The sequence below is a fragment of the Prionailurus bengalensis genome, chromosome X (genome assembly GCF_016509475.1).
Source record: "Prionailurus bengalensis isolate Pbe53 chromosome X, Fcat_Pben_1.1_paternal_pri, whole genome shotgun sequence".
NCBI classification, from domain to species: Eukaryota; Metazoa; Chordata; class Mammalia; order Carnivora; family Felidae; genus Prionailurus; species Prionailurus bengalensis.
In genome coordinates this window covers 33,264,522-33,291,494 of record NC_057361.1, presented here as the reverse complement: position 1 = coordinate 33,291,494, position 26,973 = coordinate 33,264,522, and the positions used below count along the sequence as shown (strand labels likewise).

Genomic DNA, 26,973 nt, shown 5'->3' with positions numbered 1-26,973 from the left:
AAAGGGACAGAATGGAGATTCCTTCCTTTTTCAATCCTCTTATTGTTCAAATGAGGCCACTGAAATTCCCTACCATTTCCTTCCTCCGTGGGACGAGACACCTGAGGATGGGGTCCTCCTCAGCTCTGTGAGGAAAAACAATGGGGGACGGTCCTCAGCTCCATGGGAAAAGCCCCCTGAGGGCAACTCTCCTCAGCTCCATACAATCCACCCATAAAGAACTATACTGTTGACAAAGGGTAACAAATACACCTAAAGGACATAACTGATCAGCAACATTTTCTGTGAAAGATCTTGACCAAACAGGGGAAATGTGAAAAAACTTCAACTGAAAACAGTCAGAGGATACAAAGTGGAGAATCTCACGCATGTGCCCTAAGGAAAACAAAATTAAGGACTGACAGACTGCTTTCCCGTAAATGCCTGGTTCACAAAACAAAAAAAAATTGGTAATATTGGAATTTTCCTAAATGATAGAGAAGTCATCAGGGGTTGCTTCATATCAGCCTTGGAAAGTTCTGTTTATGGTTTCCAGAGGCATGAACAAGATAGGACCCAGGTCACCTGGTCTTGCAAAATGACCTGAGGTGTGCTTTGTTTGTATGGCTGGACTGGTTTTGTCTGCCTGGGTAATTTTTAACGCTGGTCTCTACCTGTTTTGATTTTAACAGATTCCAAGTGAACTCTCCCCTCTTTACATTCCCTGCCCAGAAATACAGCCTACTCGGGCAGACTTGCCTGTCGCTTGCTATAGTTTGTGTGTCCCAAATTATAGTTCCTTGGCTATTCCCAAATAAACTCATATTTATGATTTTGAGCTTGCCCCTTTAGGTCAACAAAGACAATCTTCATTTTCAAAACCCTGAGGAAAAATACTGGATCTACCTGTAAAAATCAAATAGGCCATCACCACATCTGGTTTCTTGCTGTGTCCCTGTCACACAGAGAAACAATGAACTGGGAAAAGGGTATAGGGGCACGTAGAGGACTCACCTTGGTCAATGCCCGTTCTAGGTATAAGTCTTTAGAGAAAGGATGCTGCTAAATTTATTGAGTACCTACTGTCCATCTGGAGCTATGGGGGGCTACACATAAATGTTAATATACCAAGGTTCAAAACCTCAACTTAAGGGCCTGATATGTCTTAAGAATCATAGTCACACTGAGGTAACCTACATAAGGGAGACAGCTGTGATATGCAAATACCCTGTGACCCAGCCATAAATTAAGCCATTTTACCATCTAGCCTAGAATACAGGCAGAAAGAAGTTAATGCTTAAGGAAGTAAAATTAGTAAGTGATTTATTTTTTAAAATTTCAATTTCAGTGTTACCGTAAATACGTATTTTTTCAGCTTATTAAGGCTTTTAACTCATTTTTGCTTATCTATATAGTAAAATTTACCAGAAACCTGGTTTTCATTTACCTATAATATTAATATTTGGGAGGAGTTATTTCCCCTCCGCATATCAAAGTTTTTCACTTGTGTCTTAGGCGTGTAGAGGTTTTCTTAAAATCTGGTTCAACCTGGGGCGCCCGGGTGGCTCAGTCAGTTAAGTGTCTGACTTCAGCTCAGGTCATGATCTCAGGGTTTGTGAGTTCGAGCCCCGCGTTGGGCTCTGCACTGACAGCTCAGAGCCTGGAGCCTGCTTCAGATTCTGTCTCTCTCCTGCTCTCTGCCCCTTCCATGCTCATGCTGTTTCTCTGTCTCTCAATAATAAATAAATGTTAAAAAAAATTTAAATCTGGCTCAACCAAAACATGCCCTCAATTTGATAATGTGAGAATAGTCCAAAGGTTAGATAACTGTGTTCATTTAAATGCTGAGATACGTATTACAACTTTAAGATAACAGAGTGCTCTTGAATCCATCATTTATCACAAAGTTCTTACAACCAAGGGTCTCAGCTGGTTTATAACTATCACTGAATGACAGAGGCAAAATCCAAGGAGGCCCAGATTCTGGCAGGTGTTATTTTCAGCCAGCAGCAAGCTGTATTTTTCCAAAATGGTCATAGCAATGAATTTCTAGAACTCTACCATTCTCCATCGAGAACCAAAGTTTCCTCCCCTCCCCTTCCTTTGGACTTCAATGGGATGCCTGTCTGCTTCAACAAAGAAAACATAGTTGAAGTAATGTCACATGACTCCCAAGGGTGGAATCACAAAAAGTGATTCTCTTTCACCTGCCCTTTCTCACTCCCAGGACACTGACCTTGAAAGCAGCCACCATGCTGTGAGGAGGCCCAAACTAGCCCACATGGATAGATGAAATGGACAAGATCTGAGGCTCTCAGCAACAGTCAGCATCAACCATAAGTAATGTGAGTGAATGAGCCCTCGATGGAATCTAGCCCCTCATCTTTGAGCCACCCTAACTAATGTACAGTGGAGCACAGGTGAGCCCTTCTGGGCCCTGTGCAAATTGCAGAGTCATAAGCAAAATAAACACTTATTATTTTAACTAAGTTTTGAGCTTAGTAATTGGAACACAGACTCAGAATTTAATGCACATGCATGTGCATTCACCTGAATTTCACCTGAAACAAAATAAACTTTGTGTTTTACCTCCCACTTTGATCACCAAATGCAGGCAGAAATAAAAAAATATATATACATACATCTTCCAATAGTTATGTGCTGCTGCAGGGTGCTTATATACAGCTGCAGAGTCAGCTGGGGAGCAGAGCCCAGGAAAGCCTGGATCACTGATGCTCGGCTGAATGCAGATCGGTGGGTGAAGAGCTTGCCCTCTGCCTGGCCCACTTCTTTCTCGATTTCTTCTGAGAAGCCATTTTTGGGCATCTGTCGCTTCTTGGTGATGCTGACATAAGGCTCTTCAATGTGGCTTGATTGACAATAGATGCAGAAGACTTCAAAACACCTGGAAACAAATCATCAAGTCACGATAATCAGAGACAGGCAGGATTCTGTCTTTTCTCAGCTACCCTGCTGAGATTCTCAAGGCTTTGACTTGGCTACTCTGAAGGATATCCCCTTCTCTAGAATCATCCACTCCAAGGAGTTCTAAGCAAGCAGGCAGTCCTCTTGTGGCCCTCCAGCAGGTCAACTGGAAATGAGTGTGAACCTAATTGAGAGATGACACCAAAGGCCAGTGAGGCAAGGAAACCAAGTAGGAGCTGGGCTCCAGAGCCAGAGAAGAATGTTCTATTTTCCTTCATGACCCTTACTAGCTGTGCAGCCCTGGGCAATTCCTTTAACCCTTGAATCCTTCCTCTCAATTATAAAGGGAGAGAGAGGGGGAAGAGGTAATACTTACTTTGCCACACTATTACGGAAACAATACAGTATATGGGCATGTATGTTTGTGTATGTGTGTGTATATACATATATGTATGTGTGTGTGTGTGTGTGTGTATGTATATTTCCACATCCAGTAGATGCCCCTTATTGCCTCCGTTAAGGCAGTAGCTATGGTTGGGAGATCCCCTAGCACAAAGCTGCTTGCCATCTAGCACTTCCCTAAAAGACTGCAATATACTACCTAGCTCTCTGCTCTCATAAACCTTTATGGGACATGACTAAAGTCAATCATTCCTGGAGGTCTGTCCCCCTTACTTACGGAATAAGTACTTACTTACTTATGGAATAAGCCTGCCCTAGGGATGGAGCCTTAAAAAGTCACCCTTCTAGACTGAGTACCTGGCTTCTAAGATTAGATTTTCCCCTCTAGGTAATGATATGGATACCAATCTGATGTGTGATTTATTTCGAAGTGCGCACACACGCGCACACACACACGCGTGTGTGCAAATGGATTGATGACTCAATCGAAGAATGGATGGATGTGTGAAGCAAAATGTTAACTGTAGAACCTAGGTGGTGAGTACTTGGGTGTTCACGGTACAATGCTTTCAAGTTGTCTTCTGTATATTTCAAAATCTTCATAATAAAATGCTAAAGAAAATGGGTTTTTCTCAGGAATAAGAAAAATGCTTGTGGCCTTAGGTTTAAAAATTGCTAAAGGATGTTTTTTTCTCCAAACACGCATTTCTATAACCACCTTATAATGCTGCCGAAAGATTTTATGGCTTCATCTATTTTACTGAATGCTGTTAACTTTGTACTCTCACCCGAGGCAACTATGGCAACAAGAATATGTTTATAATTTTAAATAATAAAACTTGACGTAAGAAAGGAAGTGCAAGAGCCTCTCTGGTGAGTATGAAGTAGACATATTTTATGACCATTACCTTTGTTCATTAGTTCCTGGGATAAAGAAGGTGCACAGCTGTTTGTTTGGGGGGGGGGAGAGGGGGAAGAGGGAGACAGAGAGAGAGGGGGAGGGGGAGAGGGAGAGGGAAAGAGGGGGAGAAGCAGAGAGAGGGGGAGGGGGGGGAGAGAGGGGGGGAGAGAGGGGGGGAGAGAGGGGGGGAGAGAGGGGGGGAGAGAGGGGGGGAGAGAGGGGGGGAGAGAGGGGGGGAGAGAGGGGGGGAGAGGGGGGGAGAGGGGGGGAGAGGGGGGGAGAGGGGGGGAGAGGGGGGGGAGGGGGGTGAGAGAGGGGGAGAGGGGGGGAGAGAGGGGGGAGAGGGGGGGAGGGGGGTGAGAGAGGGGGAGAGGGGGGAGAGGGGGGAGAGGGGGGAGAGGGGGGAGAGGGGGGAGAGGGGGGAGGGGGGGAGGGGGGGAGAGGGGGGGAGGGGGGGAGAGGGAGGGAGAGGGGGGAGAGGGAGGGAGAGGGGGAAGAGGGAGAGAGAGGGAGGGAGAGGGAGGGAGAGGGGGGAGAGGGAGAGAGAGGGGGGAGAGGGAGAGAGAGGGGGGAGAGGGAGAGAGAGGGGGGAGAAGGAGAGAGAGGGGGGAGAGGGAGAGAGGGGGGGAGAAGGAGGGAGGGGGGGAGAGGGAGGGAGAGGGGGGAGAGGGAGGGAGAGGGGGGAGAGGGAGGGAGAGGGGGGAGAGGGAGAGAGAGGGGGGAGAGGGAGAGAGAGGGGGGAGAGGGAGAGAGAGGGGAGAGGGAGGGAGAGAGATGGAGGAGAGGGAGGGGAGAGAGGGGAGGGGGGGAGGGGGGAGGGATGAAGGAGCAGGGGAAGCAGGTTTGTCTGCTACATTTTGTCCAATGGGGTCACCGCCACCTTAATACATAAAAACAGGTAAAATGGCCTGGGCCAATTTGTTCAACTGAAAATAATGAAATTCAGGTTATGAGTTCAAGTCCAGATAATCTAACTGAATTTTCTCTGGGCAAAACCTCCAATCTATGAGAACTGTTTGAGGCCTAGCAACTTCACACAACAAGGAGAAGACAGAATAAACTGACCATCATCTTAATTCTCAAATATGTGATGAATGCAGACATACTCTGCTAGTGCTGTGGGGAATGCAAAGACAGCTGGGGTACCCCTGCCTCATTCCAACGTGTTCACAATCTAAATGCAAAATGGCACATATATTAATAAGGATAATAATGTATACAACTAATATTTATATAGCACTTTCGGTTTATAAAATATTTCTCATAAATTAACTCAGAAAGCCTAATGCAAGAATTTGAATCGTAGCATTATTTGTAATGGCAGTTCTGGGAATACTCTAAGGGTCCCCAAATAAAATAATTCAATAAGTCATAATACATGTATTCAATGAAGTATTACCCAGTCCTTAAAATTGATGGTATAGACATACATGTACTAATGCATAAAAATGTTTACTATATTTGATAAGTGAAAGGAGTAAATTAGAATGGAATATATATAGAAAATTCCATTTTTTATAAAAAGAAAATTACATATATAAAAAATATATATAAATCACACATACACATACACACTAGAGTGCTTGAACTGGCTCATACTGACCCAACAAACTGTTAAGTGGTTAGGAATCATGTGAGCCTGTTGTTAAAAAACTGGTAGCTTGAGGGCTGGCTGGGTGGCTCAGTCGGTTAAGCATCCAACTTCAGCTCAGGTCACGATCTCACGGTTTGTGGGTTTGAGCCCCACGTCGGGCTCTGTGCTGACAGCTTGGAGCCTGGAGCCTGCTTCGGATTCTTTGTCTCCCTCTCTCTCTGCCCCTTCCCTGCTCACACTCTCTCTCTCAAAATATAAATAAACATTAAAAAAGAAAACCAGTAGCTTGAAATAGGCCATGATGGGAATATTTACATCACAGAAATCAGCAAACACTGCAATTCAGGGCTTTTCCCCCCAAGAAAGAGTTTGCCAGCTTACCACTATAAAAATATTAGTAAGTACATACAGGAAAATGTTAAAAATTGTTCTCTTTAGGCAAATTAGAGGGTTTTTGTAAATTGTGCTTATCTGTTTTCTGCTCTTCTGTCCTTTAAACAACGAATATGTTTCACCTGAAAAAAATCAAGCTTAGAATTTTTAAACACTAAACAACCAACCAAACACCAGCACATGTTAAGAGGTGAATGAATGAAAATGAAGGTTCAGAGGAGAAAGCAATTCTCTTGATGCTGAGGGTGCTGTTTTAAACAGAAAACAGGTGCAGAATTGTTGACAAACTGAAACCTTAGTGTATCCATTGGCAGACAACAGAAAGTCCCAGAATGGCTAATCACAGAGGTGGCCCTGAAGCCCAGATGGACACCCTCACAACCCACTGTATTTCCCAATCACTACATTTATCTTAGCACAGACTTTTTTTTTTAACACATAGTAAGTGTTTGATAAATTTGTATATGATGCTGAGACTTCACTACTTGCCACTACCTGGTTAAGAAAACTGATAAGAAACAAACTACCATTCTTCTTGGAACTCTGCAAGGCTCATCTAATTACTCCAAAAAGAAATTGTTTTTTTGCTTGAGAGATGGTCTAAATACAGCTGTAAATTAAGTATTTTCATCGAAATTGTTCAAGGTTGCTTTTCAGTATCATATAGACCAAGAGTTGGCAAACATTTTCTGTAAAGTATTTACAAAGAGTAAATATTTTAGGCTTTGCAGGCCACAGTCTGTATTGCAACGACTCAACTCTGCCACCGTGGTGCAAAAGTGGCCATACACAATATGTTAAATGAATGGGCACGGTTGTGTTCCAATAAAACTTTATTTACAAAAAGAGACAGTAGGGGGATTTGGCCTGTGAGGCATAGTCTGCAGGCCCACAATGTAGATAATCAGTAGGCGGATCCATTTTTTTCACTTTATCCCATTTTCAGGCATCACAGTGGAAGGAATTTATTCCTTAGCTGAAACCATGCTTGTTCGTGTCTGCGCAAATAACCTGTGGTACTGGAGACCCCCTAAAGCAGTTAATAAAAAACACGTTTTCAAAAGAAATACTGACTATGATTTCCTACACACCACGTTATTTCCTACACGTACATGCTCTATGACGTGACACAAGAATCAAACTGGGTAAACAGAAAGTGCCATGTGACCTTTGAAAAGCCACTTGCATGATCTCCCTGAGCCTCAATGTCTCAACTGTAACAAAAAAGATAATGACAATTAAGTCACAGGGTTTTACAGTGGATGGAGTTATATACTGTATGTAAAAGCACTTTGCAAACAAAAAAAAGTTCTTCAAAATTAGACTATTATTTTATAAAGTCTTGTGAAAGCTTATTACAGAAAGAAATACTATGGTGAATCATTTTGCAATGTTCTATACAAAATTACTGGAAATTCACAGCTTTCATTTTTATAAACCCAGATTTTCATGTACCATTTTCCCCTCATTTTACCAGTAAACAAAAATGGAGAAAAACTGCTTGCACTTGAAACTTGTTTATATTTATTCCTTCTCCAAATAATTTTATAAAATTAACATAATTGTAAAAGAATGATAAATTCTGTTGTTGTTATGAAGTCCCCCCCCCTTTGGTTTTCCAGAATATCTATTTATCATTCACAAAAGACTGCCCTTAAAATAAAATAAGAAATTCAAGATACTGTTCACTGCTCATATCATTCAAACCCAGCCTTAATAAGGAAACAACCAGACAAACTGCAACTACAGTTTTAAATAGAAGACTGATAAATGAACTATGGTCCTCTCCTAGTGCTTCTCTAAAGGAAAGAAGGAGCGGGGCCTAGTTTTTAGTCTTCAGCCCTTGATCATTACAGTGTAACGTGGGATTGAGTGAACTCAAAAACATCTCACCTGAAAAGAACCTGAGTTTGTCTAGTTAGTACCTAACCAAAAATAAACAGAGCTAATTTTTCCAAAAGCAATTTCAAAGTATTACTAAGTCAAATCAATAAAGATGGTAAAGAAACATACCATGACTTTCCTTTGTCTCTGGGGGAAATAATTTTGATCTTTAAGTAAAGCTGACATCTTGGAGTTATAAAAGAATCAAACTGTCAGCAGGAAAAACTCCCAATAAGATATTAAGTCATGCTAATATACAACCGCAAATTGCTTTTCACATAATCTGGAAGCTAAGAGGGTTGGAACCACATTTTGTGTATCTCAGCTCTAGGATCATGGGTCCAAGATCTCCTTGAAATAAATCAGCAGCATTAGAATGAGAGAGTCCTTGCTGATTAGAAGGAGGTTGTTTATTGCTTTATTTTCTGTTTTATTTTATTTTTCCCCCAAGAGGATAATGACTCATTTAGAATTTTCTGTCAACAGAGGTCTTTTTATGGTGTTGCAACTTTTTATATAGCTGAGAAGTTATCTCTTCAAAGCACCAAACTTTTTTTAAATAAAGGTGAAATATTTTTACTATAAAACCTGAAAAATGTAGAGAAGTATAAAATAAATGAAAAAAAATGATGCACTTTTCTATATTTTTCAGGAGAAAATTAAAACCACCCATAAATGCATCATCCAGAAATTAACACTCTCTGCAACCTGGTATATTTCCTGGAGCTCAGGTTTATATGTGCCATCCTATTTTTATACATATTATGTCATTAGCTTTGTCTTGGATCACTCTTCGTATTCAGAAATATTTTAAATGGCAGTAATGGTAGAGATCACTCACCCGGATAGCTATTTAGGTTGTGTGTTTTTTAATTTTGCCAAGATGACCAAACTTACTTAATTTAAGATGGAAGTTACTGGTAAAACGTACTCCACAATCTTCTGCTTTCTTTCACAGAGAGCAGGGAACATAATTAACCAAGCTCCATTTCTAAGAAGCCTTGTGAATGTGGCCTGGGGTGTCATTTTCCTCATCTATAAAATGGGAACAGTGACATCTACTTCAAGGTGAGGATTCAATGTACTGAGGGATATGAGTACCTACCAAACCACTCAGCACAAGGAGCCCTGAGAAACATCAGTCCCCCTTTATCTGTCACTTCATTTAAACGTGAGCAGTGAGTTTTCTTTTCCCAGGTGAGGTTAGTAAATGATGAGTGCCTTGCCCAAAATCAGATCCCATTGATTTTACTGAGCAGGATTATAGTCAGGATGCTGTAGCCTACTTGGCCAGAGACGACTAATTCCTCACTAAATGGCTCCAAACGGCACGACTTTAAAAATTCTCCTCTCTCTCCCTCTCCCTCTCTCTCTCTCTCTCTCCCCTTTCCCACCACCCGGCAACCCTTCTCTTGCTCTTAGATGGCAGTAGCAACGCCTTAGTCCTGCTTATGTACCGGTTTCTCTTCCCTTCTAGGATTCTGTGGCTTCTGGAAGCTGGGAAACTTGTTAACCAAGTTTGTCCTGATTGTGTGTGAACCCCAAGTCAGTATCGTTGAGTGTCGGTGGGGATAGCTGTATTTAATACGAGGTGCGAAGTTTTATAATAGGGCTCTCTGAAATCTATCTTGCCACTGGACTTTTTTTTTTGTCTATGTGTGTGTTGGGGGTGGGGTGGGGGTGGGGAGATAGTGCCTGGTAGGAAAGGTTCCTGGCTAGCTGAATTTTCTGGTAGCTGAGCTGTGGCCTTTCTAGCTCTTCCAATTCCTTTATCACCTGTGTCTAAATTCAGTCTTAGAAACTGCTTTCTAATCCAGATAAAAATCCTTTGTTTTGCGTTTCCTACAGGGTTGAAAGCCGTCAAAACACATTTTAAACTCTCTTCATGGTCCTTAGATCTGCCAGAGTCTACCTCATTACCATGCAGTCTACTTGCTCTGTGTTAATAAAAATTAATTTCCAGAAATGTCACTAATAGTTTTTCTTAACGCACTGCAACTTTCTGTCTTCATGACACACTATGTTCCAGCTTCAACGACTGTGTTTTAAGTTAGGCAAGGCCGGAAGGCATGTCTACAACCCTGTACGTTTCTACACCAAGAGAACGATGCGTGGATTTCTAGAACTCGGTATGAGAAGTAGATTAATATTTGCAAAGTGCTCAGAACAGTGCCCGGCACACAGTAAACTCCACGTGTTTGGCAAATTAAAGAATCTGCACACGCTTTTTGCTCTAAAGGCGATTTGGCCCACACACTTCTCAAGGGTTTGTCACGACACAAGCCAATCCTGCCAGAGCCCACCCGACCCCAGAGAAGGCTTGCATTTCATGAGGTCCAACCACATGCAATTGCCATTTCTGTTGGTCAAGTGCAGTTGAATATTGGCAATGCCCTAGGCGAGAACCTAACAGGAACGCGGTCCGCCCCAGCTTTATTCCCACTCTCCCCGGATCCCGTCGCATTCGCGTGACTGGAACTGTGGGGCCCAGGAGCAGGGCCGGCCGGCCTGGGCCCGGCGCCGGGTCCAGCCACCCGCTCCTCCCGGAAGGCCGCCCCCTCCGCCAGGGCAGTGGGGGAGGGGGCCGGGGACCCGCACGCACCTGAAGAGCGGCCCGAGTTGCAGCAGGTGCAGCAGCAGCACCAGCGGGCGGTCGCGGCTGAAGTCGCGGTGCACGAAGAGGAGCGTGAGCTGCACGAGTGCGCAGGGCAGCAGCGAGAAAAGCAGCGTCAGCGCCTGCCACATGCCGTCCCCGCCCGAGCGATAGGTGCTGCTCAGGTACAGCGCCGCCGTCGTCTCGGCCACGAACAGGAACACGGACGCCAGCACGGAGCCCGGGAATTTCATCTCCGCGCGTCAGCGGCGCGCACCGGCAGCGGACGCAGTAGCGGCGGCGGCGGTTGCCCGAGGGGCTCCGGACATATGCCCGGCCCCCAACTCTCCCGCGCTCCGCGCAGCCCGCCGAGGGCACGGGGCTGGCCCAGAGGCCGGGGCGCTGGAGCTGGGCCTGGGGGCGACGGGCCGGGCCGGGGTGGGGCGGGGAGCGCGGCCCCGCTGAGACACGCCCACGCGCACGGTGCGCCGCCCGCGCGTCGCGGTGCCCGCTGCGTCTCTGCGGCGACCGACCTCAGGCTAGCCGCGAACTCACGTCCCAAGACCGCTGTTGCCGCAGCCACAACGGCTGCGGCGGGCCCAGCTGGCCCCGCGCTCAGCCTCTGGGTCCTAGAGCCCTTGTCCCCAGCTCCGGATCGCATCCCTTTGAAAAACTGCAACCAATGGGGCCCAGATGCCTTTACATCCCACTCTCTATTTTGTGGGCCTGGGGAACGCCTAATTCCTCAAAGGACCAGCGTTTCCGGTCACTTAAAAATAACCAGACCACAGAGATGCTTTTCAAAGTACAAGTGTAAAGTCATGTACCCAGGATTCACCATTTCAATGGGCCGAATAAGCGTGCCCTTCAGTCTTCCAGACACAGTGGTGTAAAACATTGCATCCAGTGGTGAAGGAGCATCAGACAATCCTTCGAAGCCACTACCTTCTCTCCCAGAAAAACTGCCTACAAAATGTATTCCTTTCTAACTATGGCTACACAGAGTGAAAACCAGGACCTAATAAGGAAATGGTTTTCTAGCCCAAGGCATACCTCTGCTTGCTAGTGTGTGCCAGGCCGGGACTAACATAATTCCTTTTCACTCACTGAGCTTGTGACAACCTTGTGAATGTCTGGGTGGGGTCAGCCCACCCTTGTCCCTCAGAGTTTAAGCAACCCGCTAAATCTCTCTGGAACTCCGGTCCTAACCTGTTCCATAAGGGATCAGACCTTAATAATGACAAGGTTCCTTTCCCTGCTGAAATTAGGTGATTCCATCAATCATAAGGCATATCTGGCATATTTCTACTTAGGAAAATGTTGTCAACACAAATAGAATATGAACATTCAGAAGAAATCAAGACAAAAATGGTAGAGGGAGAGAACACACAGGACTGTTTTTCTTCATTCTTGTGTGGCATTGGAAAATCTATTTACAAGGGTTAAGAGGAAGATTCAGCCGACAGCTGAGAGGTAGCAGGCCCATTCTCTAAAAGGATTACTAATATCTATTTATAGAACCCAGCAGGCCACCATGCCCTGGATCAAGATACATACACAGTCACAAATACAGAATAGACAGCAACACTCCGCAGAATATTTGTGTAATATTTTATTTGACACTGTCTTAAGCTTTAAAGGAGAAGTTAATTTGTAGCTTAGAATTATTAATTCGAGCGCACTCAATATTTAGCATTGGATTTTATTTTAAGGCAAAGGATTATCACAGGTTTCATATGATTAAGTAGACTGTACATAAATATGGGGAAGGATAAGCCAATAAATAACATTGCTTTAAACACTATAGAGTCCAGTTTATGATGAACTATTGTCTACAGTACAAAACTAATACAGAAAACACATTTGGAAAGGTCACAGTGTTTAGAACATTGTAACAGCAGTTTTTAAAACAGTAAGGTGCATCTCTAAGCTTCTGACTCAATCTTGTTTCTAAAGAGATTTCATTATACCATGCAGCAGCTGTGAGAAAACCCCCCACGTAAAGGGGAGGCAACATCAACCGAACTTCCCCCTCCAGGAACAACCAATACGAAAAGCTAAAATCTGATGAGCATTTGCAAGTTGATTCTTCTCAGCGTGCACACCAGCTAACTTGCCCCAGTGACCGTGTCTTTATGCATTATCAGTTACCATTTTGTCCTTGAGAATAATGTATACATTCGAGCTTATGATTGCTCTTTCCCTGTAATACCTAAATGGATTTTGACTAAAGATCAATTTAATGTCATGTATTGCATTACTTTCTTCCTGGGACTGAACTACCCATTTTTAAAAATACTATGTACATAATAATAGTCTTATAGAAAGTGGGTTTTTTTTTGGTATAATAATATGTAACATACCAGAATACTCGAGAATTTGGTTTCATTATAAAATACAGTACTACAACATTTTGTGATATAGTAAAATATCTAACAGAATGTTCTGCTCTAAATTTAGACCTATCTGCTAAAGATATGTCTTTGAAAGCGCCTCAAAGTACCCCTAAAGAAATATAATAATTAGCAAGAGGTCTTAGAACCTGTTTTTGGCAAAAACGCATTTTTTAAGAAGCCTCTCATTTTGTGTGCAAGACTTCCAAAATTTTAGTTATATACAACAGATAACTTGGATTTAATGTTAATAGAAATTAGGAGTTTAAAGTGATAACAACTAATCTATATTATTTGGTGTATTTTTTATAATTTTATGTTAACTTTGCATTTGTGCTGAGGCAAATGTATTGCAAAAGTACAATTTTATTAATAATAATTTACTGATCAGTTCTTTAAAATTCAATACTACTTTAAATAATAGTATGTATTCCTTCCTAGATACAATTAGGAATAAGCAGTTATAGCCTAGTGACAGATTATTCTTTTGTATCCCCTAAAATAATAAGGAATTGCGCTAGTTTACTAGAGAATGTGAAATGTATCATTAGGAGGGTGAGAATTTTTCCTCCAATGATACAATCATATTTCTGTAAGTGTTGTGAATTGTGCAAAAGATCTTTTTGGTGAAGTAAATTCTATTCACTTGGTAAACGCACACTCCAAAACTAACATGTGGTGCTTGACTATTCCCCCATTATATGGCTTTGCAAAGTGTTTCCCTTAATAATTGGATTCTACAAAATCCATTTTAAAAATGTTAATTTAGCGCCATTAAATCCATGAGATTAAAATTCAGACTTCCTTTCCAACTAGAGCTCCCCCAGATGTTCAAAGTTGGGAAAGCTGTTACCCTTTTAGAGAAGGGGCTGTCCTTCTATCAGACAGATTCTAAAACCAAACGGTTGCATTTCGAATGTTCCACTCCTACTCCTGGAGAGTCTATATAAAACTTCAGAAGACATTTCTCATATTGAAATACTAACGTCCTAAGAAACAGAGACAAAATTGATCATTAAAATCAATCTTATTTGAATACATCGACATTGTAAGAGTTACTGCAATTTGGACCAAATTCAGCCACAGAAGTTAATAATTGGTAATTGCCACGTAAGCACAGATAGTAAAACGAAACCAATGGGGCGGCATCAGAGGTCCCACTAAAACAAAGGCAAGAAGATAATTTGCTGAAGATTGACAGCTGTTAAGTATCGTCTACATGTTCTTTAAACTGACTGCTAACAGCTACTTTACACACTTTACAAAAACAGTACACATTAAAGCATGTAAATGAACATCACACACAAAATAGAAAAAGAAAGCAATAGCAGGAACAGTATTCCTCTACTTAAGAAACTGTATTCTGTGTTTACACATATTCACATTCAGATGTTTCTACCCTCATCTTTTTAGAGGGCTCATAATTGAGAGAATGAGAGGAAGGTGTGTATTTGGGAACCTTCTGAAGATCTAGGTCCATGTGCAAGACATTAAAGCCATCTGCTGGTTTCAATTTTAGTAGGTGGTTCTAGAACAAGATCTATCTTGGCTCTCAGGTGATTCTAAATCCAAAGAATAAGTAGAGATAGGCTCCAAGAAGAGTGGAGAAAGAGGGGAAGACACAAATTTTTTCCTATGTAGAGACACTTGTGCCAATTTCCAGAATTCTTGTCCCCCAAAGTGTAGTAAAGAATGACCTCAGGTCTTTGTGAGGGCAAGATAATTAATAGGGATTGATAGTCTGGGACAGAACCATCGTTCTGGTATCTTTAATGGGCCAGGGGGTGGGGAAGAGTATTAAAACTCCTCCATAGAAAGAAGAAAATTTATAAGTATACCATAAACGTACCATGCCAGACTAACCACGTTTTTATAGTGACGGCTGGGCAACAGAGAGTTTTCTCAGTCTGTGATATGTTAATGCACCATATACATCTCCAAAAGGGGGTAGAAGAATAGAACTTTCCTAACATTTAATCACAGAATCCATTCTCCCAGGGCAGCTCTTGGTACTAGTGTCCCAAATTTGAGGAAACACGACAGTACTCAAACAACATGCAGTGCAGGGTTTTGTTTCCACTTTTCTCTCCTAACAACAAAAACATACATAAGCTGCAGGGAGACTTTTTCAATATCCTGAAACAGAGGTGGGATGCCAGCCCTGCACTGTCCAATACGGTAGCCAACCCACATGTGGCCATGTGGCTCTTGAGCACTTGAAATGTGGCTGGTCTGATTCGAGACATGCAGTAAGCATAAAATACATGCCAGATTTTGAGGACTCCATACAAGAAAAGTCAAATATCCCATTACTAACTGCACACTGATTCTGTGTTGAGATGATAATATTTTGGATCTACTGGGGTAAATTAACTACATTATTAAAATTCATTTCATCTTTTTGTTTTTACTTTTTTAACGCGGCCACTAGACAATTTTAAAATTACGTGAAACTCACATTTGCGGCTCTACTTGTGAAAGTCCTGTTATCTTCTACAGTTGGCTACTAATGGCTTTAACCTGGCAGAAGTTTTAATGAAAATGAATGCTTAAAATAGACAATGAGAAGTATAACTAGCGCCCTCGTTAATTATGTGTTAATTTATTAGAAGGCAGTTAACGGCTAACTGTTGGGTTTTATATCATATGTGATACTGACTCTCCCTAAGTCAGTCTCCCTCTCGTCCCCCTCCCCCCACCTCTCTCACACACACATACACACACACCTACACCCACACCCACGTACAACTAAGAAAAACCAAAGAGGAAACAAACAGGAAGGGCTTGTAAACCGGGTTTTCACAGTCCTTGACAGTCAAGCCTCGCCTCCTGTATCTTTTCTTCCTCTCTCCCTTCTTCCTCAATACTGTACGGGGAGAAGAAAGACAACAAAAGAAAGGATAGTCTGCTCTTTTGACCATACTATTCACCGACAAACCCCTCCAAAGAACAAAACTAGGATTTGGTTTTCATTTTAAGTGATTTTCCAAATTCAGTTCAGAGGTGTTAAGTAACAGGTACAAAGGCAAAGGAAGATGCAGGAATTTCTGCAGATAAGGGACTTTGCCGTTTGTGGAAGAGTCTAATCTAGGTGGAAATGACAAGGTTCAGTATTTGAAGCAAATTAAAAAAAAATTTTTTTTAATTTTTTAAAATTATTTTTTAACCCTAAAGACATTATCCACTCAATTCAGTAGTACTTTCTATTAAAGAAACAGGAGAGAGGGCCGCCCTCCTGCCATGAGACTTAGGATAATGCAGGAGGCCCAGATACTTAATGTAGCATCAACTATGGCATTTTTCACAACAGTACAAATAAAATGACCAGGCTTCTTTATGGAGGAGAAGCAGGATAAATGCGGCTGCCGTTCTATTCTCCTGCACAGCTGCACTTAGGGTGAGCCGTCCTGGACCTGTGACCTGACTGCACAGTGGGCCCAACTCTTGCTGTGGCTGACCTCAAGGTCAGAAGCCTCCCCTTCTGTCCAGAGGGGAGTCCAGCTTTATTCAGCCTGGAGCTTTTAACTACGAACTGACTGACATGGATGGAAGAGATAAGGAGAAAGCCTGCCCTCCCAGGCAAAAGGAGGTCACATGATTAAGCACACACAGGAAAAAATAAACATCAGAATGTACTATTTAAAGACCAAAGGGAGAACAAGAAGTTGCTGAATCAAGATCGAGGTGGGGGTGTGTAGAGGTCCCAGGAAGCGATAGAGCCCACCAGTAAGATGAACCCACCAGTAACCCAGCAGCAATAGAACCAGTAAGATGACTGGTTCTTAGCATTAAAAGTACGTCCACAACTCACACTGAGATGCCCAGCTCCAGCAAGCCTTCCCCACCCACCCCTAGGCTGCCCTATCATTTGCTTTCCTTGCCAAGTTTATGCCAAGATAACACGGGCTTGGCGAATCTGAGGCTGGTCATTTAGCTATTAATCCAGGACTGTGTTGAATAAATAACCCAGATCCCCAAAGGCAGGCCTTATATGTAATTGAGAGTATATTTCTATCGCTATATGCTGCACAGTTCTGAGTCCTGAATTACACTGCAGACCAAACTCCACCAAAAATACTTTATTTTCCAGTTCACTTTTGCTCTGCTGAGTTAGCCTGTCAGCTCCTTTCTGGCACTGTAATCCTTTGCTTCCAGCAAGCAAAATAAATATTTGCATTAAAAGGAGCTCCGGAGCTAAACCAGCCTATTCCTATTTACTAAGCCCCAGTGAACCAGAACCTACTGAGGCACGAATAGTATAGTCAGGATTGGTTCTAGAATATAAAAAACATGCACTTCATTTTTACCCATCATGTGATCCAGACCCCAAGCACTGCATCCATGGGGAGATTCCATGTGGCTGACATGCTTACTTGAAGTCAAAATTGAGCACGATTTTCTATGCACATAGTAGGTACTGAAAATACAGCTTCCCTTTAAAATATACAAATTAACTGCCTATTACAAAACTCTCTGATATTCGTTTTATCACCGACACCTCTCATGAGAATCCTGTGAGGTGGAGAGGTCTCTTTGCATTACTAATGTTTTTCCTTTTATTTGTTTCCTTAACATGGTTATAAATCACAAGCTTACATTGGTTGCATTGAAATTATTGAGATTTGCTCTCTACAGAAATTGAAACAATTTGAGTACTACCTTGATTACAATCTTAGTGTGTCAAAGAAAGTTAAGGTTATAAATTGCCATGAAAGAGTTTCCAATTTAACACAGACTAAGAAAATGACTGTTTCTCGAATTATCAGAAAGTTAATACTATTATCTTAATAGTGCAGTCAGTTACCTGAAGAATCACAGGGGTGTAAATGCTGAAAAACCTGTTTGTCAAACCTCAGTTATTAGGTTATAAACAGAGCAAAAAAGTAAAAACTGATGACTGAAATGGGATTGGGCAAAATATCTATTTGGGGGTATGTGTGGAAGAGAAGGTACGTAATTGTGTTGATGAAACAAAATACACAGAGTTGTAATATTTTTCAAAACTTCCTACTCTTAAAGTATAATGCAGTCTTCCCATTGCTGAGAGATTCTTTCAATCTATCCTCAAATATTTCCACTGTTACCTTCTGGGTTTACAATTGTCCATGCCACATATAATGACTAATATGAAAGTTACATTAGTGGTGGTGAAAATGCCCCTGTAGCCTTCACGAGGCAACCTGCCTAAGCACTTATTCAAAAAAGGGTGTTACTGGTTAGAAGGGAATAAATTGGGGGCACCAGGGTGGTTCAGTTGGTTGAGTGTCAGACTCTGGATTTTGGCTCAGGTCATGATCCCAGGGTCATGGGATGGAGCCCTGCATCAGGTTCTGGGCTGAGTGTGGAGCCTGCTTGGGATTCTCTCTCTCCCCACCTCTGCCCCTGTCGTCCCCCACCACCCTGCCCCATCGCATGCGCTCTCTCTCTCTCTCTCTCTATATATATATATATATAAAATAAATTTTTAAAATTAAAAAAAAATAAACAAAAAGAAGGGAATAAGTTAGTTAATTAAATAAGAAGTGCCATGTCATGCTTTCAACAGCAACACTTAAAGGTCTTTTCCCCACTTCTTGGGAAAACAAGATAGAAGAGGATCTTCCTAAACCTACAATTCTACTCTTTCAGGAAAATGAAAACTTTCAGCATGTTTAAGTGCTAAACAAGCTTACCCTTGTTTCTAAATTACCAAGGTGTCAATTCATAAAGACACACTCGAACATGGCCTTTGCTTGGATTCGACACCCGAAAGGGTTGTCATTTCATAAGGGTCTGCACAATGTCATAGTTACCCTGCTAGACCTTAAAAGGGGAGGTGGGCAGGAATGGGTCCAATTGTTCTGAAGTTACTAGCAATGAAACTGATATGTTGAACTAGATGATCACTTCTGAGTGCTTTAGGTTTAAGGTCTCACGGATGAATAGTAGAAGGGTCAGCAAACAGAAACAGAAGGTACCTTCCAGGGGTACTTTTGTTCATTGCTATATCCCCAGATTCTAGATTTTGGATCAATGGCCTAAATCACCTCAAGGGGTTATTGGATGATGAAAAAAGCATGTTTTCCATTAAGCCCTGTATATAGGATGCTTATTACTTCCAGCCAAAGGAAATGAATTTAAAACCAGATGCTGAGGGGCGCCTGGGTGGCTCAGTCGGTTGGGCATCCGACTTTGGCTCGAGTCATGATCTCACCGCTCGTGAGTTTGAGCCCCGTGTCAGGCTGTGTGCTGACATCTCAGAGCCTGGAGCCTGCTTCAGATTCTGTGTCTCCCTCTCTCTCTGCCCCTCCCCTGCTTGCACTCTGTCTCTGTCTCTCTCTCTCTCTCTCAAAAATAAATAAACATTAAAAAAAAACAGATGCTGAAAAGCAAATACCACCATCCTTTCAAAAGGAGACTAGTCCATACAAGGCATTTTGACGTAAGGCTTTCTGAGAGGCCTTGACTATTCAGGAAAGAACCTCTAGAACCCAACTTTGGGAGTCATCTGAAAGCTGTTATTTATGTGGTGCTGCTCCAACCTGAGTATCTTCAAAAATGAACAACTGAGGCCAATTTTATATATTTATATCCGAGGATATGAAAAGGAAACAATAAACAAAAAAGGTGCATGCTTTTCGAACCATTTTGTCCAACCTTGTTCTGATTGAGTGTAAACATTCAGTCTTAAAATATACAAAGGTACCTCCTACCTTTCTTCAGCCACAGATTCTTTGAGAATCTTATGAATGCTAGAGAACCTCTTCCCAGAAAAATGAGCGTGCACACACGCACAGCACACACGCACAGCACACACACACACACACACACACACACACATATTCTTAGGCAACAGAATATCCCCAACTCCTCTCAGTTTATAAATCAAGAAGTTAGGAACAACTGAACTTAGTGTTTAGGTTTACATGGAGATAGATGTAGAATATGTATATATATATTTTTTTACATCTATCACATATGCAAATATTTAATGACTATTTCAATAATTCTTAAATCTTATACAGTACACAATTCCCTCCTCTGATATATGAAATTACCAGTGGCCAAATATTAGGAAAGGGTCAGTGTGTGTTCTCATCTGACAAATGCTTCTACAGTGTTCTGCAAACCCCTATTTACCTGAAGTAGTTTTACAACTTCTGTGTGTTTACAGGAGGGTTGGATTTAATATGGCAACTTGGCTCAGTGGGTACTGTAGACAGTTTCTAGTGGAGCCTGTGTCTTGGAAAGTAAGGTGATTAGCCAGGGAGTTTACTCATGTGTTAATCTAATAGCAGAAACTTTAGCAATGTTCTTTTCACCATCACCAGGTCCCTTCTTCAGCCAGGGTCTGCCTGTCCCAGGGGACACAGTATTCCTTCAAAGGCAGAAACGACATACCTCTGTAGTGGCTACCCTGATCTTTGAGACGAGTGAGTGATTTTTACCACGAGGGTATTTTACAATTCAGCTGATAGCTTCATAGGGATTACATAAGCATTTTAATATTGATTAACAATAGACAATACACAGCCCACGCTTCAAATTGAGAAAAACACTTGACAGCAACACTTGTCACAGTATTTGCTAGCCTATGAGTTTTACTATTCTAATTGAGCTTTAGGAAAGAAAAAGGAACCAGGAAAAGAGATGCAAGGCCTAAAGAAACTTCGAATTTCAAGATTTAAACTAAGTGATGATATATTTCAGGGTGGCCGGCTGGCTCAGTCGGAAGAGTGTGCGACCCTTGATCTTGGGGTTGTGAGTTTGAGCCCCGTGTTGGGTGTAGATATTATTTAAAAATAAAATCTTAAAAAAAGTTATGATATGTTTCCCTTAAAGTGATCAGGGTAGTGATTAAAAATAGAGATTCATATGCAAACTTCTCCATTCAGTAAAAATCATGAATTTCAACAAGTAAAGGGATTGAACAACCAGGAGTTTCCTTTTTTGTCCTTCAGCAACCTGACATTTCATCCCTCCTAGCTAGCAATTTTCAGCTGGGCAATTATTTTAGCTTTCGGTTGTGTTTATTTCTGAATTTAGGGGTGGAAGGCACCCATAAATGGTCAAATTCTCTTTCCAATTGCAAAGGTATTGCCATTTTATTACCCTAGTCCACATTTCAGTTTTGTTTTCTATGCCATAACTGAAAACCATGATTTCTCTTTCCCTTTTTCCTCTGATCTCAGGTTTCACATCTACTCCCTGAAATGTTAAATCTCTACAGTTTTTAGAGGACTTGTGGTGTCTTTATTTTGCAGGTTCTCAAACCGTTCTCCCTTAAGTCTAGCATCATGTTGCCTTCACCTGCCTTCTCCCTCTCTCCCTCCCTTCCTTCCGGGCGGCAATGTTAAGGCTCATGGTTGTGATACCATTGAATGTGGCTTATGTGGAAACTGCCTCGGGTAGGCTTGGGAAATCTCAGGGACCTTCTGCAGGGCCACAGTGGGAGATGGAGCCTTCTAGACAAAGACGCTGAAGAGAGGGAACTCCGCCTGATTGGGTTGCAGCAGATCGATCAGAAAGCACACCGTCCCGGAGAAGCCTTCATACAAGCTGTATATACTTTCAAGGACCCGAGAACCAGCCTTGAATTCCTCGGTAAATAAAAACTCAGCAAACCTAAGAGAAGAAGAAAATATGAACACTTTTAACATATTATTAGTTTTGGATTGCTTCTTCCTCCTCTCTGATAAGTTAAAGTTTTAGCACCATTTTCTTTCTGGAACTGTATAATATTTCAAGAAAGCTTTTTTTTTTGGTTTTTGTTTTTTGTTTTTTTAAAGAGGATCCATTATATCACTGTGTATGTTTCACAATAAATTATCTTGACAAGCAAATTCAACTATTGTCACAGTTTGCAAAGCAGAGCAGTTTGGTATTTTCTGAGGACTTCATTCCTTCTGTCATCCAATAGTGAAAAGTAAAAGAGACAGATAAATAGCCATATTTTTTATTTATCTTGAATAGAAGCAAGCTGATATATGACTGTTCCTTTAAAAGAGTAAATACGCTGTGCTTCTGCAGGCATATCATTTCTGAGCTGGGTTTCATTTATATGTGACAGAGAGCAGAGGCTGTGAAAATAAATGGGCAAGGTTTTATACAATCTGTGCTTTGGGCAAACAAAGGAGTAAGATAAATGGGAAAAGGCAAGCAACGTTTTATAATCATGACATCAAATAGCAAACTCAGCTACAAGATAGATTATTTTTAGGACATCTGCCTTAAAACTAAATCACTGGCCTCTAGATTCTCCATGAAAGATCCTTTTTCTTCTACCTGTATTTGCCACAAATCCTATCCAAATTATTTATAATGAGTAACATTTTTAGTAGTTTACAGGTTTGAAAATGCTGTGACCTGTGTCATCTCTTTAGGGACCTGCTCTATTGGTTTCTGTCAACAATACAAACAATCACCGATTCAGAGGCTGGAACTCACGGGTTGGTAAGGCCTGAGAGCTGAAACTGCCATAAATTTAGATTATTGCTACTATGTAAGGGGGGGCCCTGCAAAGCATAATTACTTATTTGATCTTTTTTAGGGCTCTTGGAATTATCAAGAGCAGCTTAAAATAAATCAGCAAGAAACACATTGCAATTCTGTTTGGTACAATTTTTCTACCAACTGTTTTCCTGAGTATGTACTTTTTAAATGGGGTTCAAGATTTTAAACAGTAGAATAATGACACCTCTTAAGAGTTAATTCAAAATTTGTAATTATGCAATGAAACTTCAAAGTATAGCTTCAAGGAATCATAACCTTTACAGTGCCACGGATCATTTTGCAGTCTGGACTCCTTCCAGAAGAAAGTCTTCAAATTCAGAAAATAAAATGCATAGGATCCCCAAGGAAATTCATTAGATTAAGGCACAGTTAGCAGAAGTTTTTAAAGCAAATTTGTGGAATAATAATATATGTGTTCTTTATTAACACATTAAATAACAAGATCTAGTAGCAGGTCTAATAGCTGCTGACATTTCCAAGTAGCAACGAGAGTCAAATATATTTCATAATATCTGCAACAAGAGTCATATGATGTGAGAATATCTATGAATTCTACTGGTGAGAGTCACAGCCACTGCTAATTCTCCTGTGGTTTACTACACACATTCAGAGTTGAAGACAATGCGACATTTCAGTTCGACACATAATACTTTCTCAAGTAAATTCACAAACCCTAGACTAAGAAAGAGGAAGCATTTGGGGTTGAGATACTCAACCCTGATAATTTCATGTTATACGGCCTTTGGCAAATTTCTTAATCTGACTTTAAAATGGTGAAGTTGCAGAATTCTGTAAGATTCTTGGCCAAGAACTGGGTGTTGTATGGAAACCAATTTGACAATAAATTTCATATATTAAAAAAAATAAGTAAATAAACTAAAAAAAAAAGATTCTTGGCCAAGATTAAAGATACCATATATTAGGCTCCGAGCATATGACAAGCATTCGATATATCGTTCTTCACATAAACATAGCAGAATATTTATAAAACAGAGACTATCATTCCACCATACTTTAATTTTTCTCTTTCTCCTTCTGACCTTTTTTCCCATCAGCTTTGATTTATTTATTATTGAAATTATTGTCGGTACAATATTTAGTCTCCTACATTTTTTTTACTTAAAAATAATATGATAAACATTTTTGTGCTTTTCAAAATAATTCCTAAATGCCTTATAGCAATTTATAAGAGTACCAGAAATGTATGAGAGTAGCAGTTTCAGTGTGTTCTGAATGGTATCATGCGTTATCATATTAAAATGATAATAACTGTTTCAAAATCTACACACTGATGCAAAATTCAAAATAACAAATTCATTTTCTAAAAAATTCTGTGAAAATATAAGCCATAATGGTAATTACAGAACTAAAAAGAAGTATAGGCACTGAGAACATTACATATCAAAACCTATTGATTATGACAAAAATTGAACTCGGGAAAATTCATTCATGTGAGGATTTTATTATTGTTATTATTGCTATTATTAGAAAGGTGTAAGGTATTCTAATTAACCTTTTTGACTGTAGAAAATAAAGGAAAAGAACACTAGAAAAATCAAAATAAAAGCAGAAAGTAATGAAATAAGCAGTGAAAGAAAAACAAAAAGAATCAATAAACAAAACCAAAACTCAGTTCCTTGAAAGGATGAACAACATAGACAAAACGCTGGTGTCTGACCAGAAAGGAAAGGCATTAGGAATGCAAAAGGGCATATAATCACAGATATGGGAAATTTAAAATACCATGGAACTCTACTGTTAAAGCTTTACATAAAACATTTGAAAATCCGTATGAACTAAGTATTTTCATAGAGATATCTTCACTACCAAAATTAATTCAAGAAGAGGTAGAAAACCTGAATAATTAAATAATGATAGAAAAATCTGAAATCATTATCAACTATTTTTTTGCAACTATAAAATTCAACTGATGACCAAGTAATGTTTATTAAAGAAAGGTACATATTGTTTGACATTACTGTTTTAGGAACTGCCAAAATTAGGCAAGTTTCCCCAATTTGGGCCATGACATATTTAACTTTGAATTATAATGACGTGGAAATTTCAGTACACTAAAGCATTAAATGCAGTGACCCCCAAATATTCAGATATTACCTGCACATTTTCAGGCTCTACCTATAAGTGAGAAATGGAAGCTGTCTGAAGGGCCCTGGACCCCAGAACCTTATAACTAAGACTCTGTAAGCTGGGACTGGTCTACCAGAAAAATAGAGGGGTTCTTCTGGCCCCTATTATTATTAGTATTATTATTTATTATTATTTCAGGGAGGGATAGAGAACACAAGCAGGGGAGAGAGGCAGGAGGAGAAAGAGAATCTTAAGCAGGCTCCACACTCAGCGTGGAGCATGACACGAGCCTTGATCCCACAACCCTGAGATCATGACCTGAGCCGAAATCAAGAGTTGGATGCTTAACCAACTTAGCCACCCTGATGCCCCATTCTGGCCCTTTTTAATAGGCTTTCTAGGGCATGACAATCTCTGATGAAATCTATCCCAAAGGTGATATTGCATTAGTCTAGACAGAGTCCCAAATCACTTTCTTTTTCTACATTTAGGAAATAAAGGGTCAGGCTGCAACCAAACAGATTAGGCAGCCATGAATCAAAATATGTTAACAGAATTCCTGAACAATGAAGCTTCAAATGGAGGACTGACATACGTTAGTATTTTTCCCTCAGTGCATACAGGCAAATATCATAGAGGATATTTTATGGGTTTTTTTAACAGTTTATTTATTTATTTTCAGAGAGAGAGAGAGAGCAAGTGGGGAAGGGGCAGAGAGAGGGAGAGACGGAATTCCAAACAGGCTCTGCACCGTCAGCGCCCAATGTGGGGCTTGAACTCATGAACCATGAGAACATGACCTGAGCCGAGATCAAGAGCTGGACGCTTAACCAACTGAGCCACCCAGGCGCCCCAATATATCATGTTTTTTAACACTGAATATTAAGTAAGTTGGCTTGGGAAGACCTTTCTGAGAAAACGACTTTAGAGTGAAGGTTTGAATGAAGTGAGGGGGATGGGAGATAAATGTAGAAAGTGAGCATTACAGGTGGAGGGAACTGACACTTCGAAGACCACAAGGTAGGTTGTACCTGGTATGTTAAAAGAATCACAAGGAAGCCACCGTGGAAAGAACCAGAAAGAAAAGAGTAGAGGATAAAGTCACAGAGGTAATGGGAGGTGAGATCCTATAATGCCGTTCGTTCAGAGGACACACTTTGGCTTTTACTCTAAGGCATATGAGAAGCCACTGGATTATCCTGAACAGGGGAGTGTCATGATCTGACATGAACATCTTAAGGATAAATTTCGAACGTCAGGGTGAAACACAGAAGCATTCCTAATAAAATCAGCATTACTATCACTCTTATTAATGAACACTGTTATAGAGATTCTGACCCAGGCAATAGAAAAAGGTGGGAGGGGGAGTATACAAATGAGGAAGGAAGTAACAAAATTATAATTACTTGCAAATATGTGTGTCTGTTTAGAAAACCCAATGGACTCTAATGAAAATCTCATAGAAATAGTAATGGAGTTCAGAAAGGTGGCCAGATATATCATTTTATCTATCAAAACCAAGATGTTTATAAGATACATGTAGATTTATAGGCAAGAAGTCTATCTTAGATTGCTAAACTGCAATAATATGCATATTTTAAAAAGCTTTCATAAATAGCAGTAATAAATGACCTGAAAATATAATGCAGGAAAAGATTTTACTCACAAACCTGGAAACAGAAAATATCTAGGAATAAAAATTAACAAGAAACATGCAAGACCTTCTTCATAAGATCAAAGCTTTACCAAATTATATTTCTGAAAACTTAAATAAAGGGAAAACATACCATATTCCTGGATAGAAAAACAACATTCTAAAGATGTTAATTCTCACTGAATAAACTATAAATTTATTGAAATTCCAGTCAAATTGACACAGGAGTTTTTGAAATTTGAAAATTCATTCTAAAATACAATTGGAAGAGAAAATGAGAGAAAATAGCTAAGAAAAACTAGAAACAAATGAATAATAAAATATGGCAAGTCCAGAAACAAACATTTATATAAATGTTTGTTTATATAAATTTGTTTACGATAAAATTGGCATTTCAAATCATTCAGGTAATTGGTCAACAGATATTAATGGAAAGTTTTGTTTTTTCATTAAAAAACACAAAGATAGATACCCAGATAACACCATTAAAAAAAAGTAAGTTGTAGATTAATCAAAGATTTGAAAGTTAAGATAACTTTTAAATGGGTCGGAGAAATGGGTGAAGGAGGTATACATTTATTTTTTAAAAGTTAAAATCACAAAGGTACTAAAAGTCAATGTAAATTAATATTATTGTAATCTTGGAGTGGCAAAGGTCTTTTTAACACAAAATCC

The 26,973-nt window shown here is 40.5% G+C and overlaps 2 protein-coding genes across 2 annotated transcripts in view; both read right to left on the bottom strand.

The window, feature by feature from the left end:
• The window catches only part of XK (X-linked Kx blood group), a 53,898-nt gene extending 42,856 nt beyond the window's left edge, over positions 1-11,042 (bottom strand). The window contains exons 1-2 of the mRNA XM_043571715.1: positions 10,681-11,042; positions 2,622-2,884 (exon numbers count right to left, since the gene is read on the bottom strand). Coding sequence (XP_043427650.1) covers positions 2,622-2,884; positions 10,681-10,925 — 508 coding nt within the window. The 5' untranslated portion in view covers positions 10,926-11,042. The remainder of the gene's footprint in view (positions 1-2,621; positions 2,885-10,680) is intronic.
• Positions 11,043-20,138: 9,096 nt separating this feature from the next.
• LANCL3 (LanC like 3) overlaps positions 20,139-26,973 on the bottom strand; it is a 97,046-nt gene continuing 90,211 nt past the window's right edge. The window contains exon 5 of the mRNA XM_043570078.1: positions 20,139-21,668. Coding sequence (XP_043426013.1) covers positions 21,509-21,668 — 160 coding nt within the window. The 3' untranslated portion in view covers positions 20,139-21,508. The remainder of the gene's footprint in view (positions 21,669-26,973) is intronic.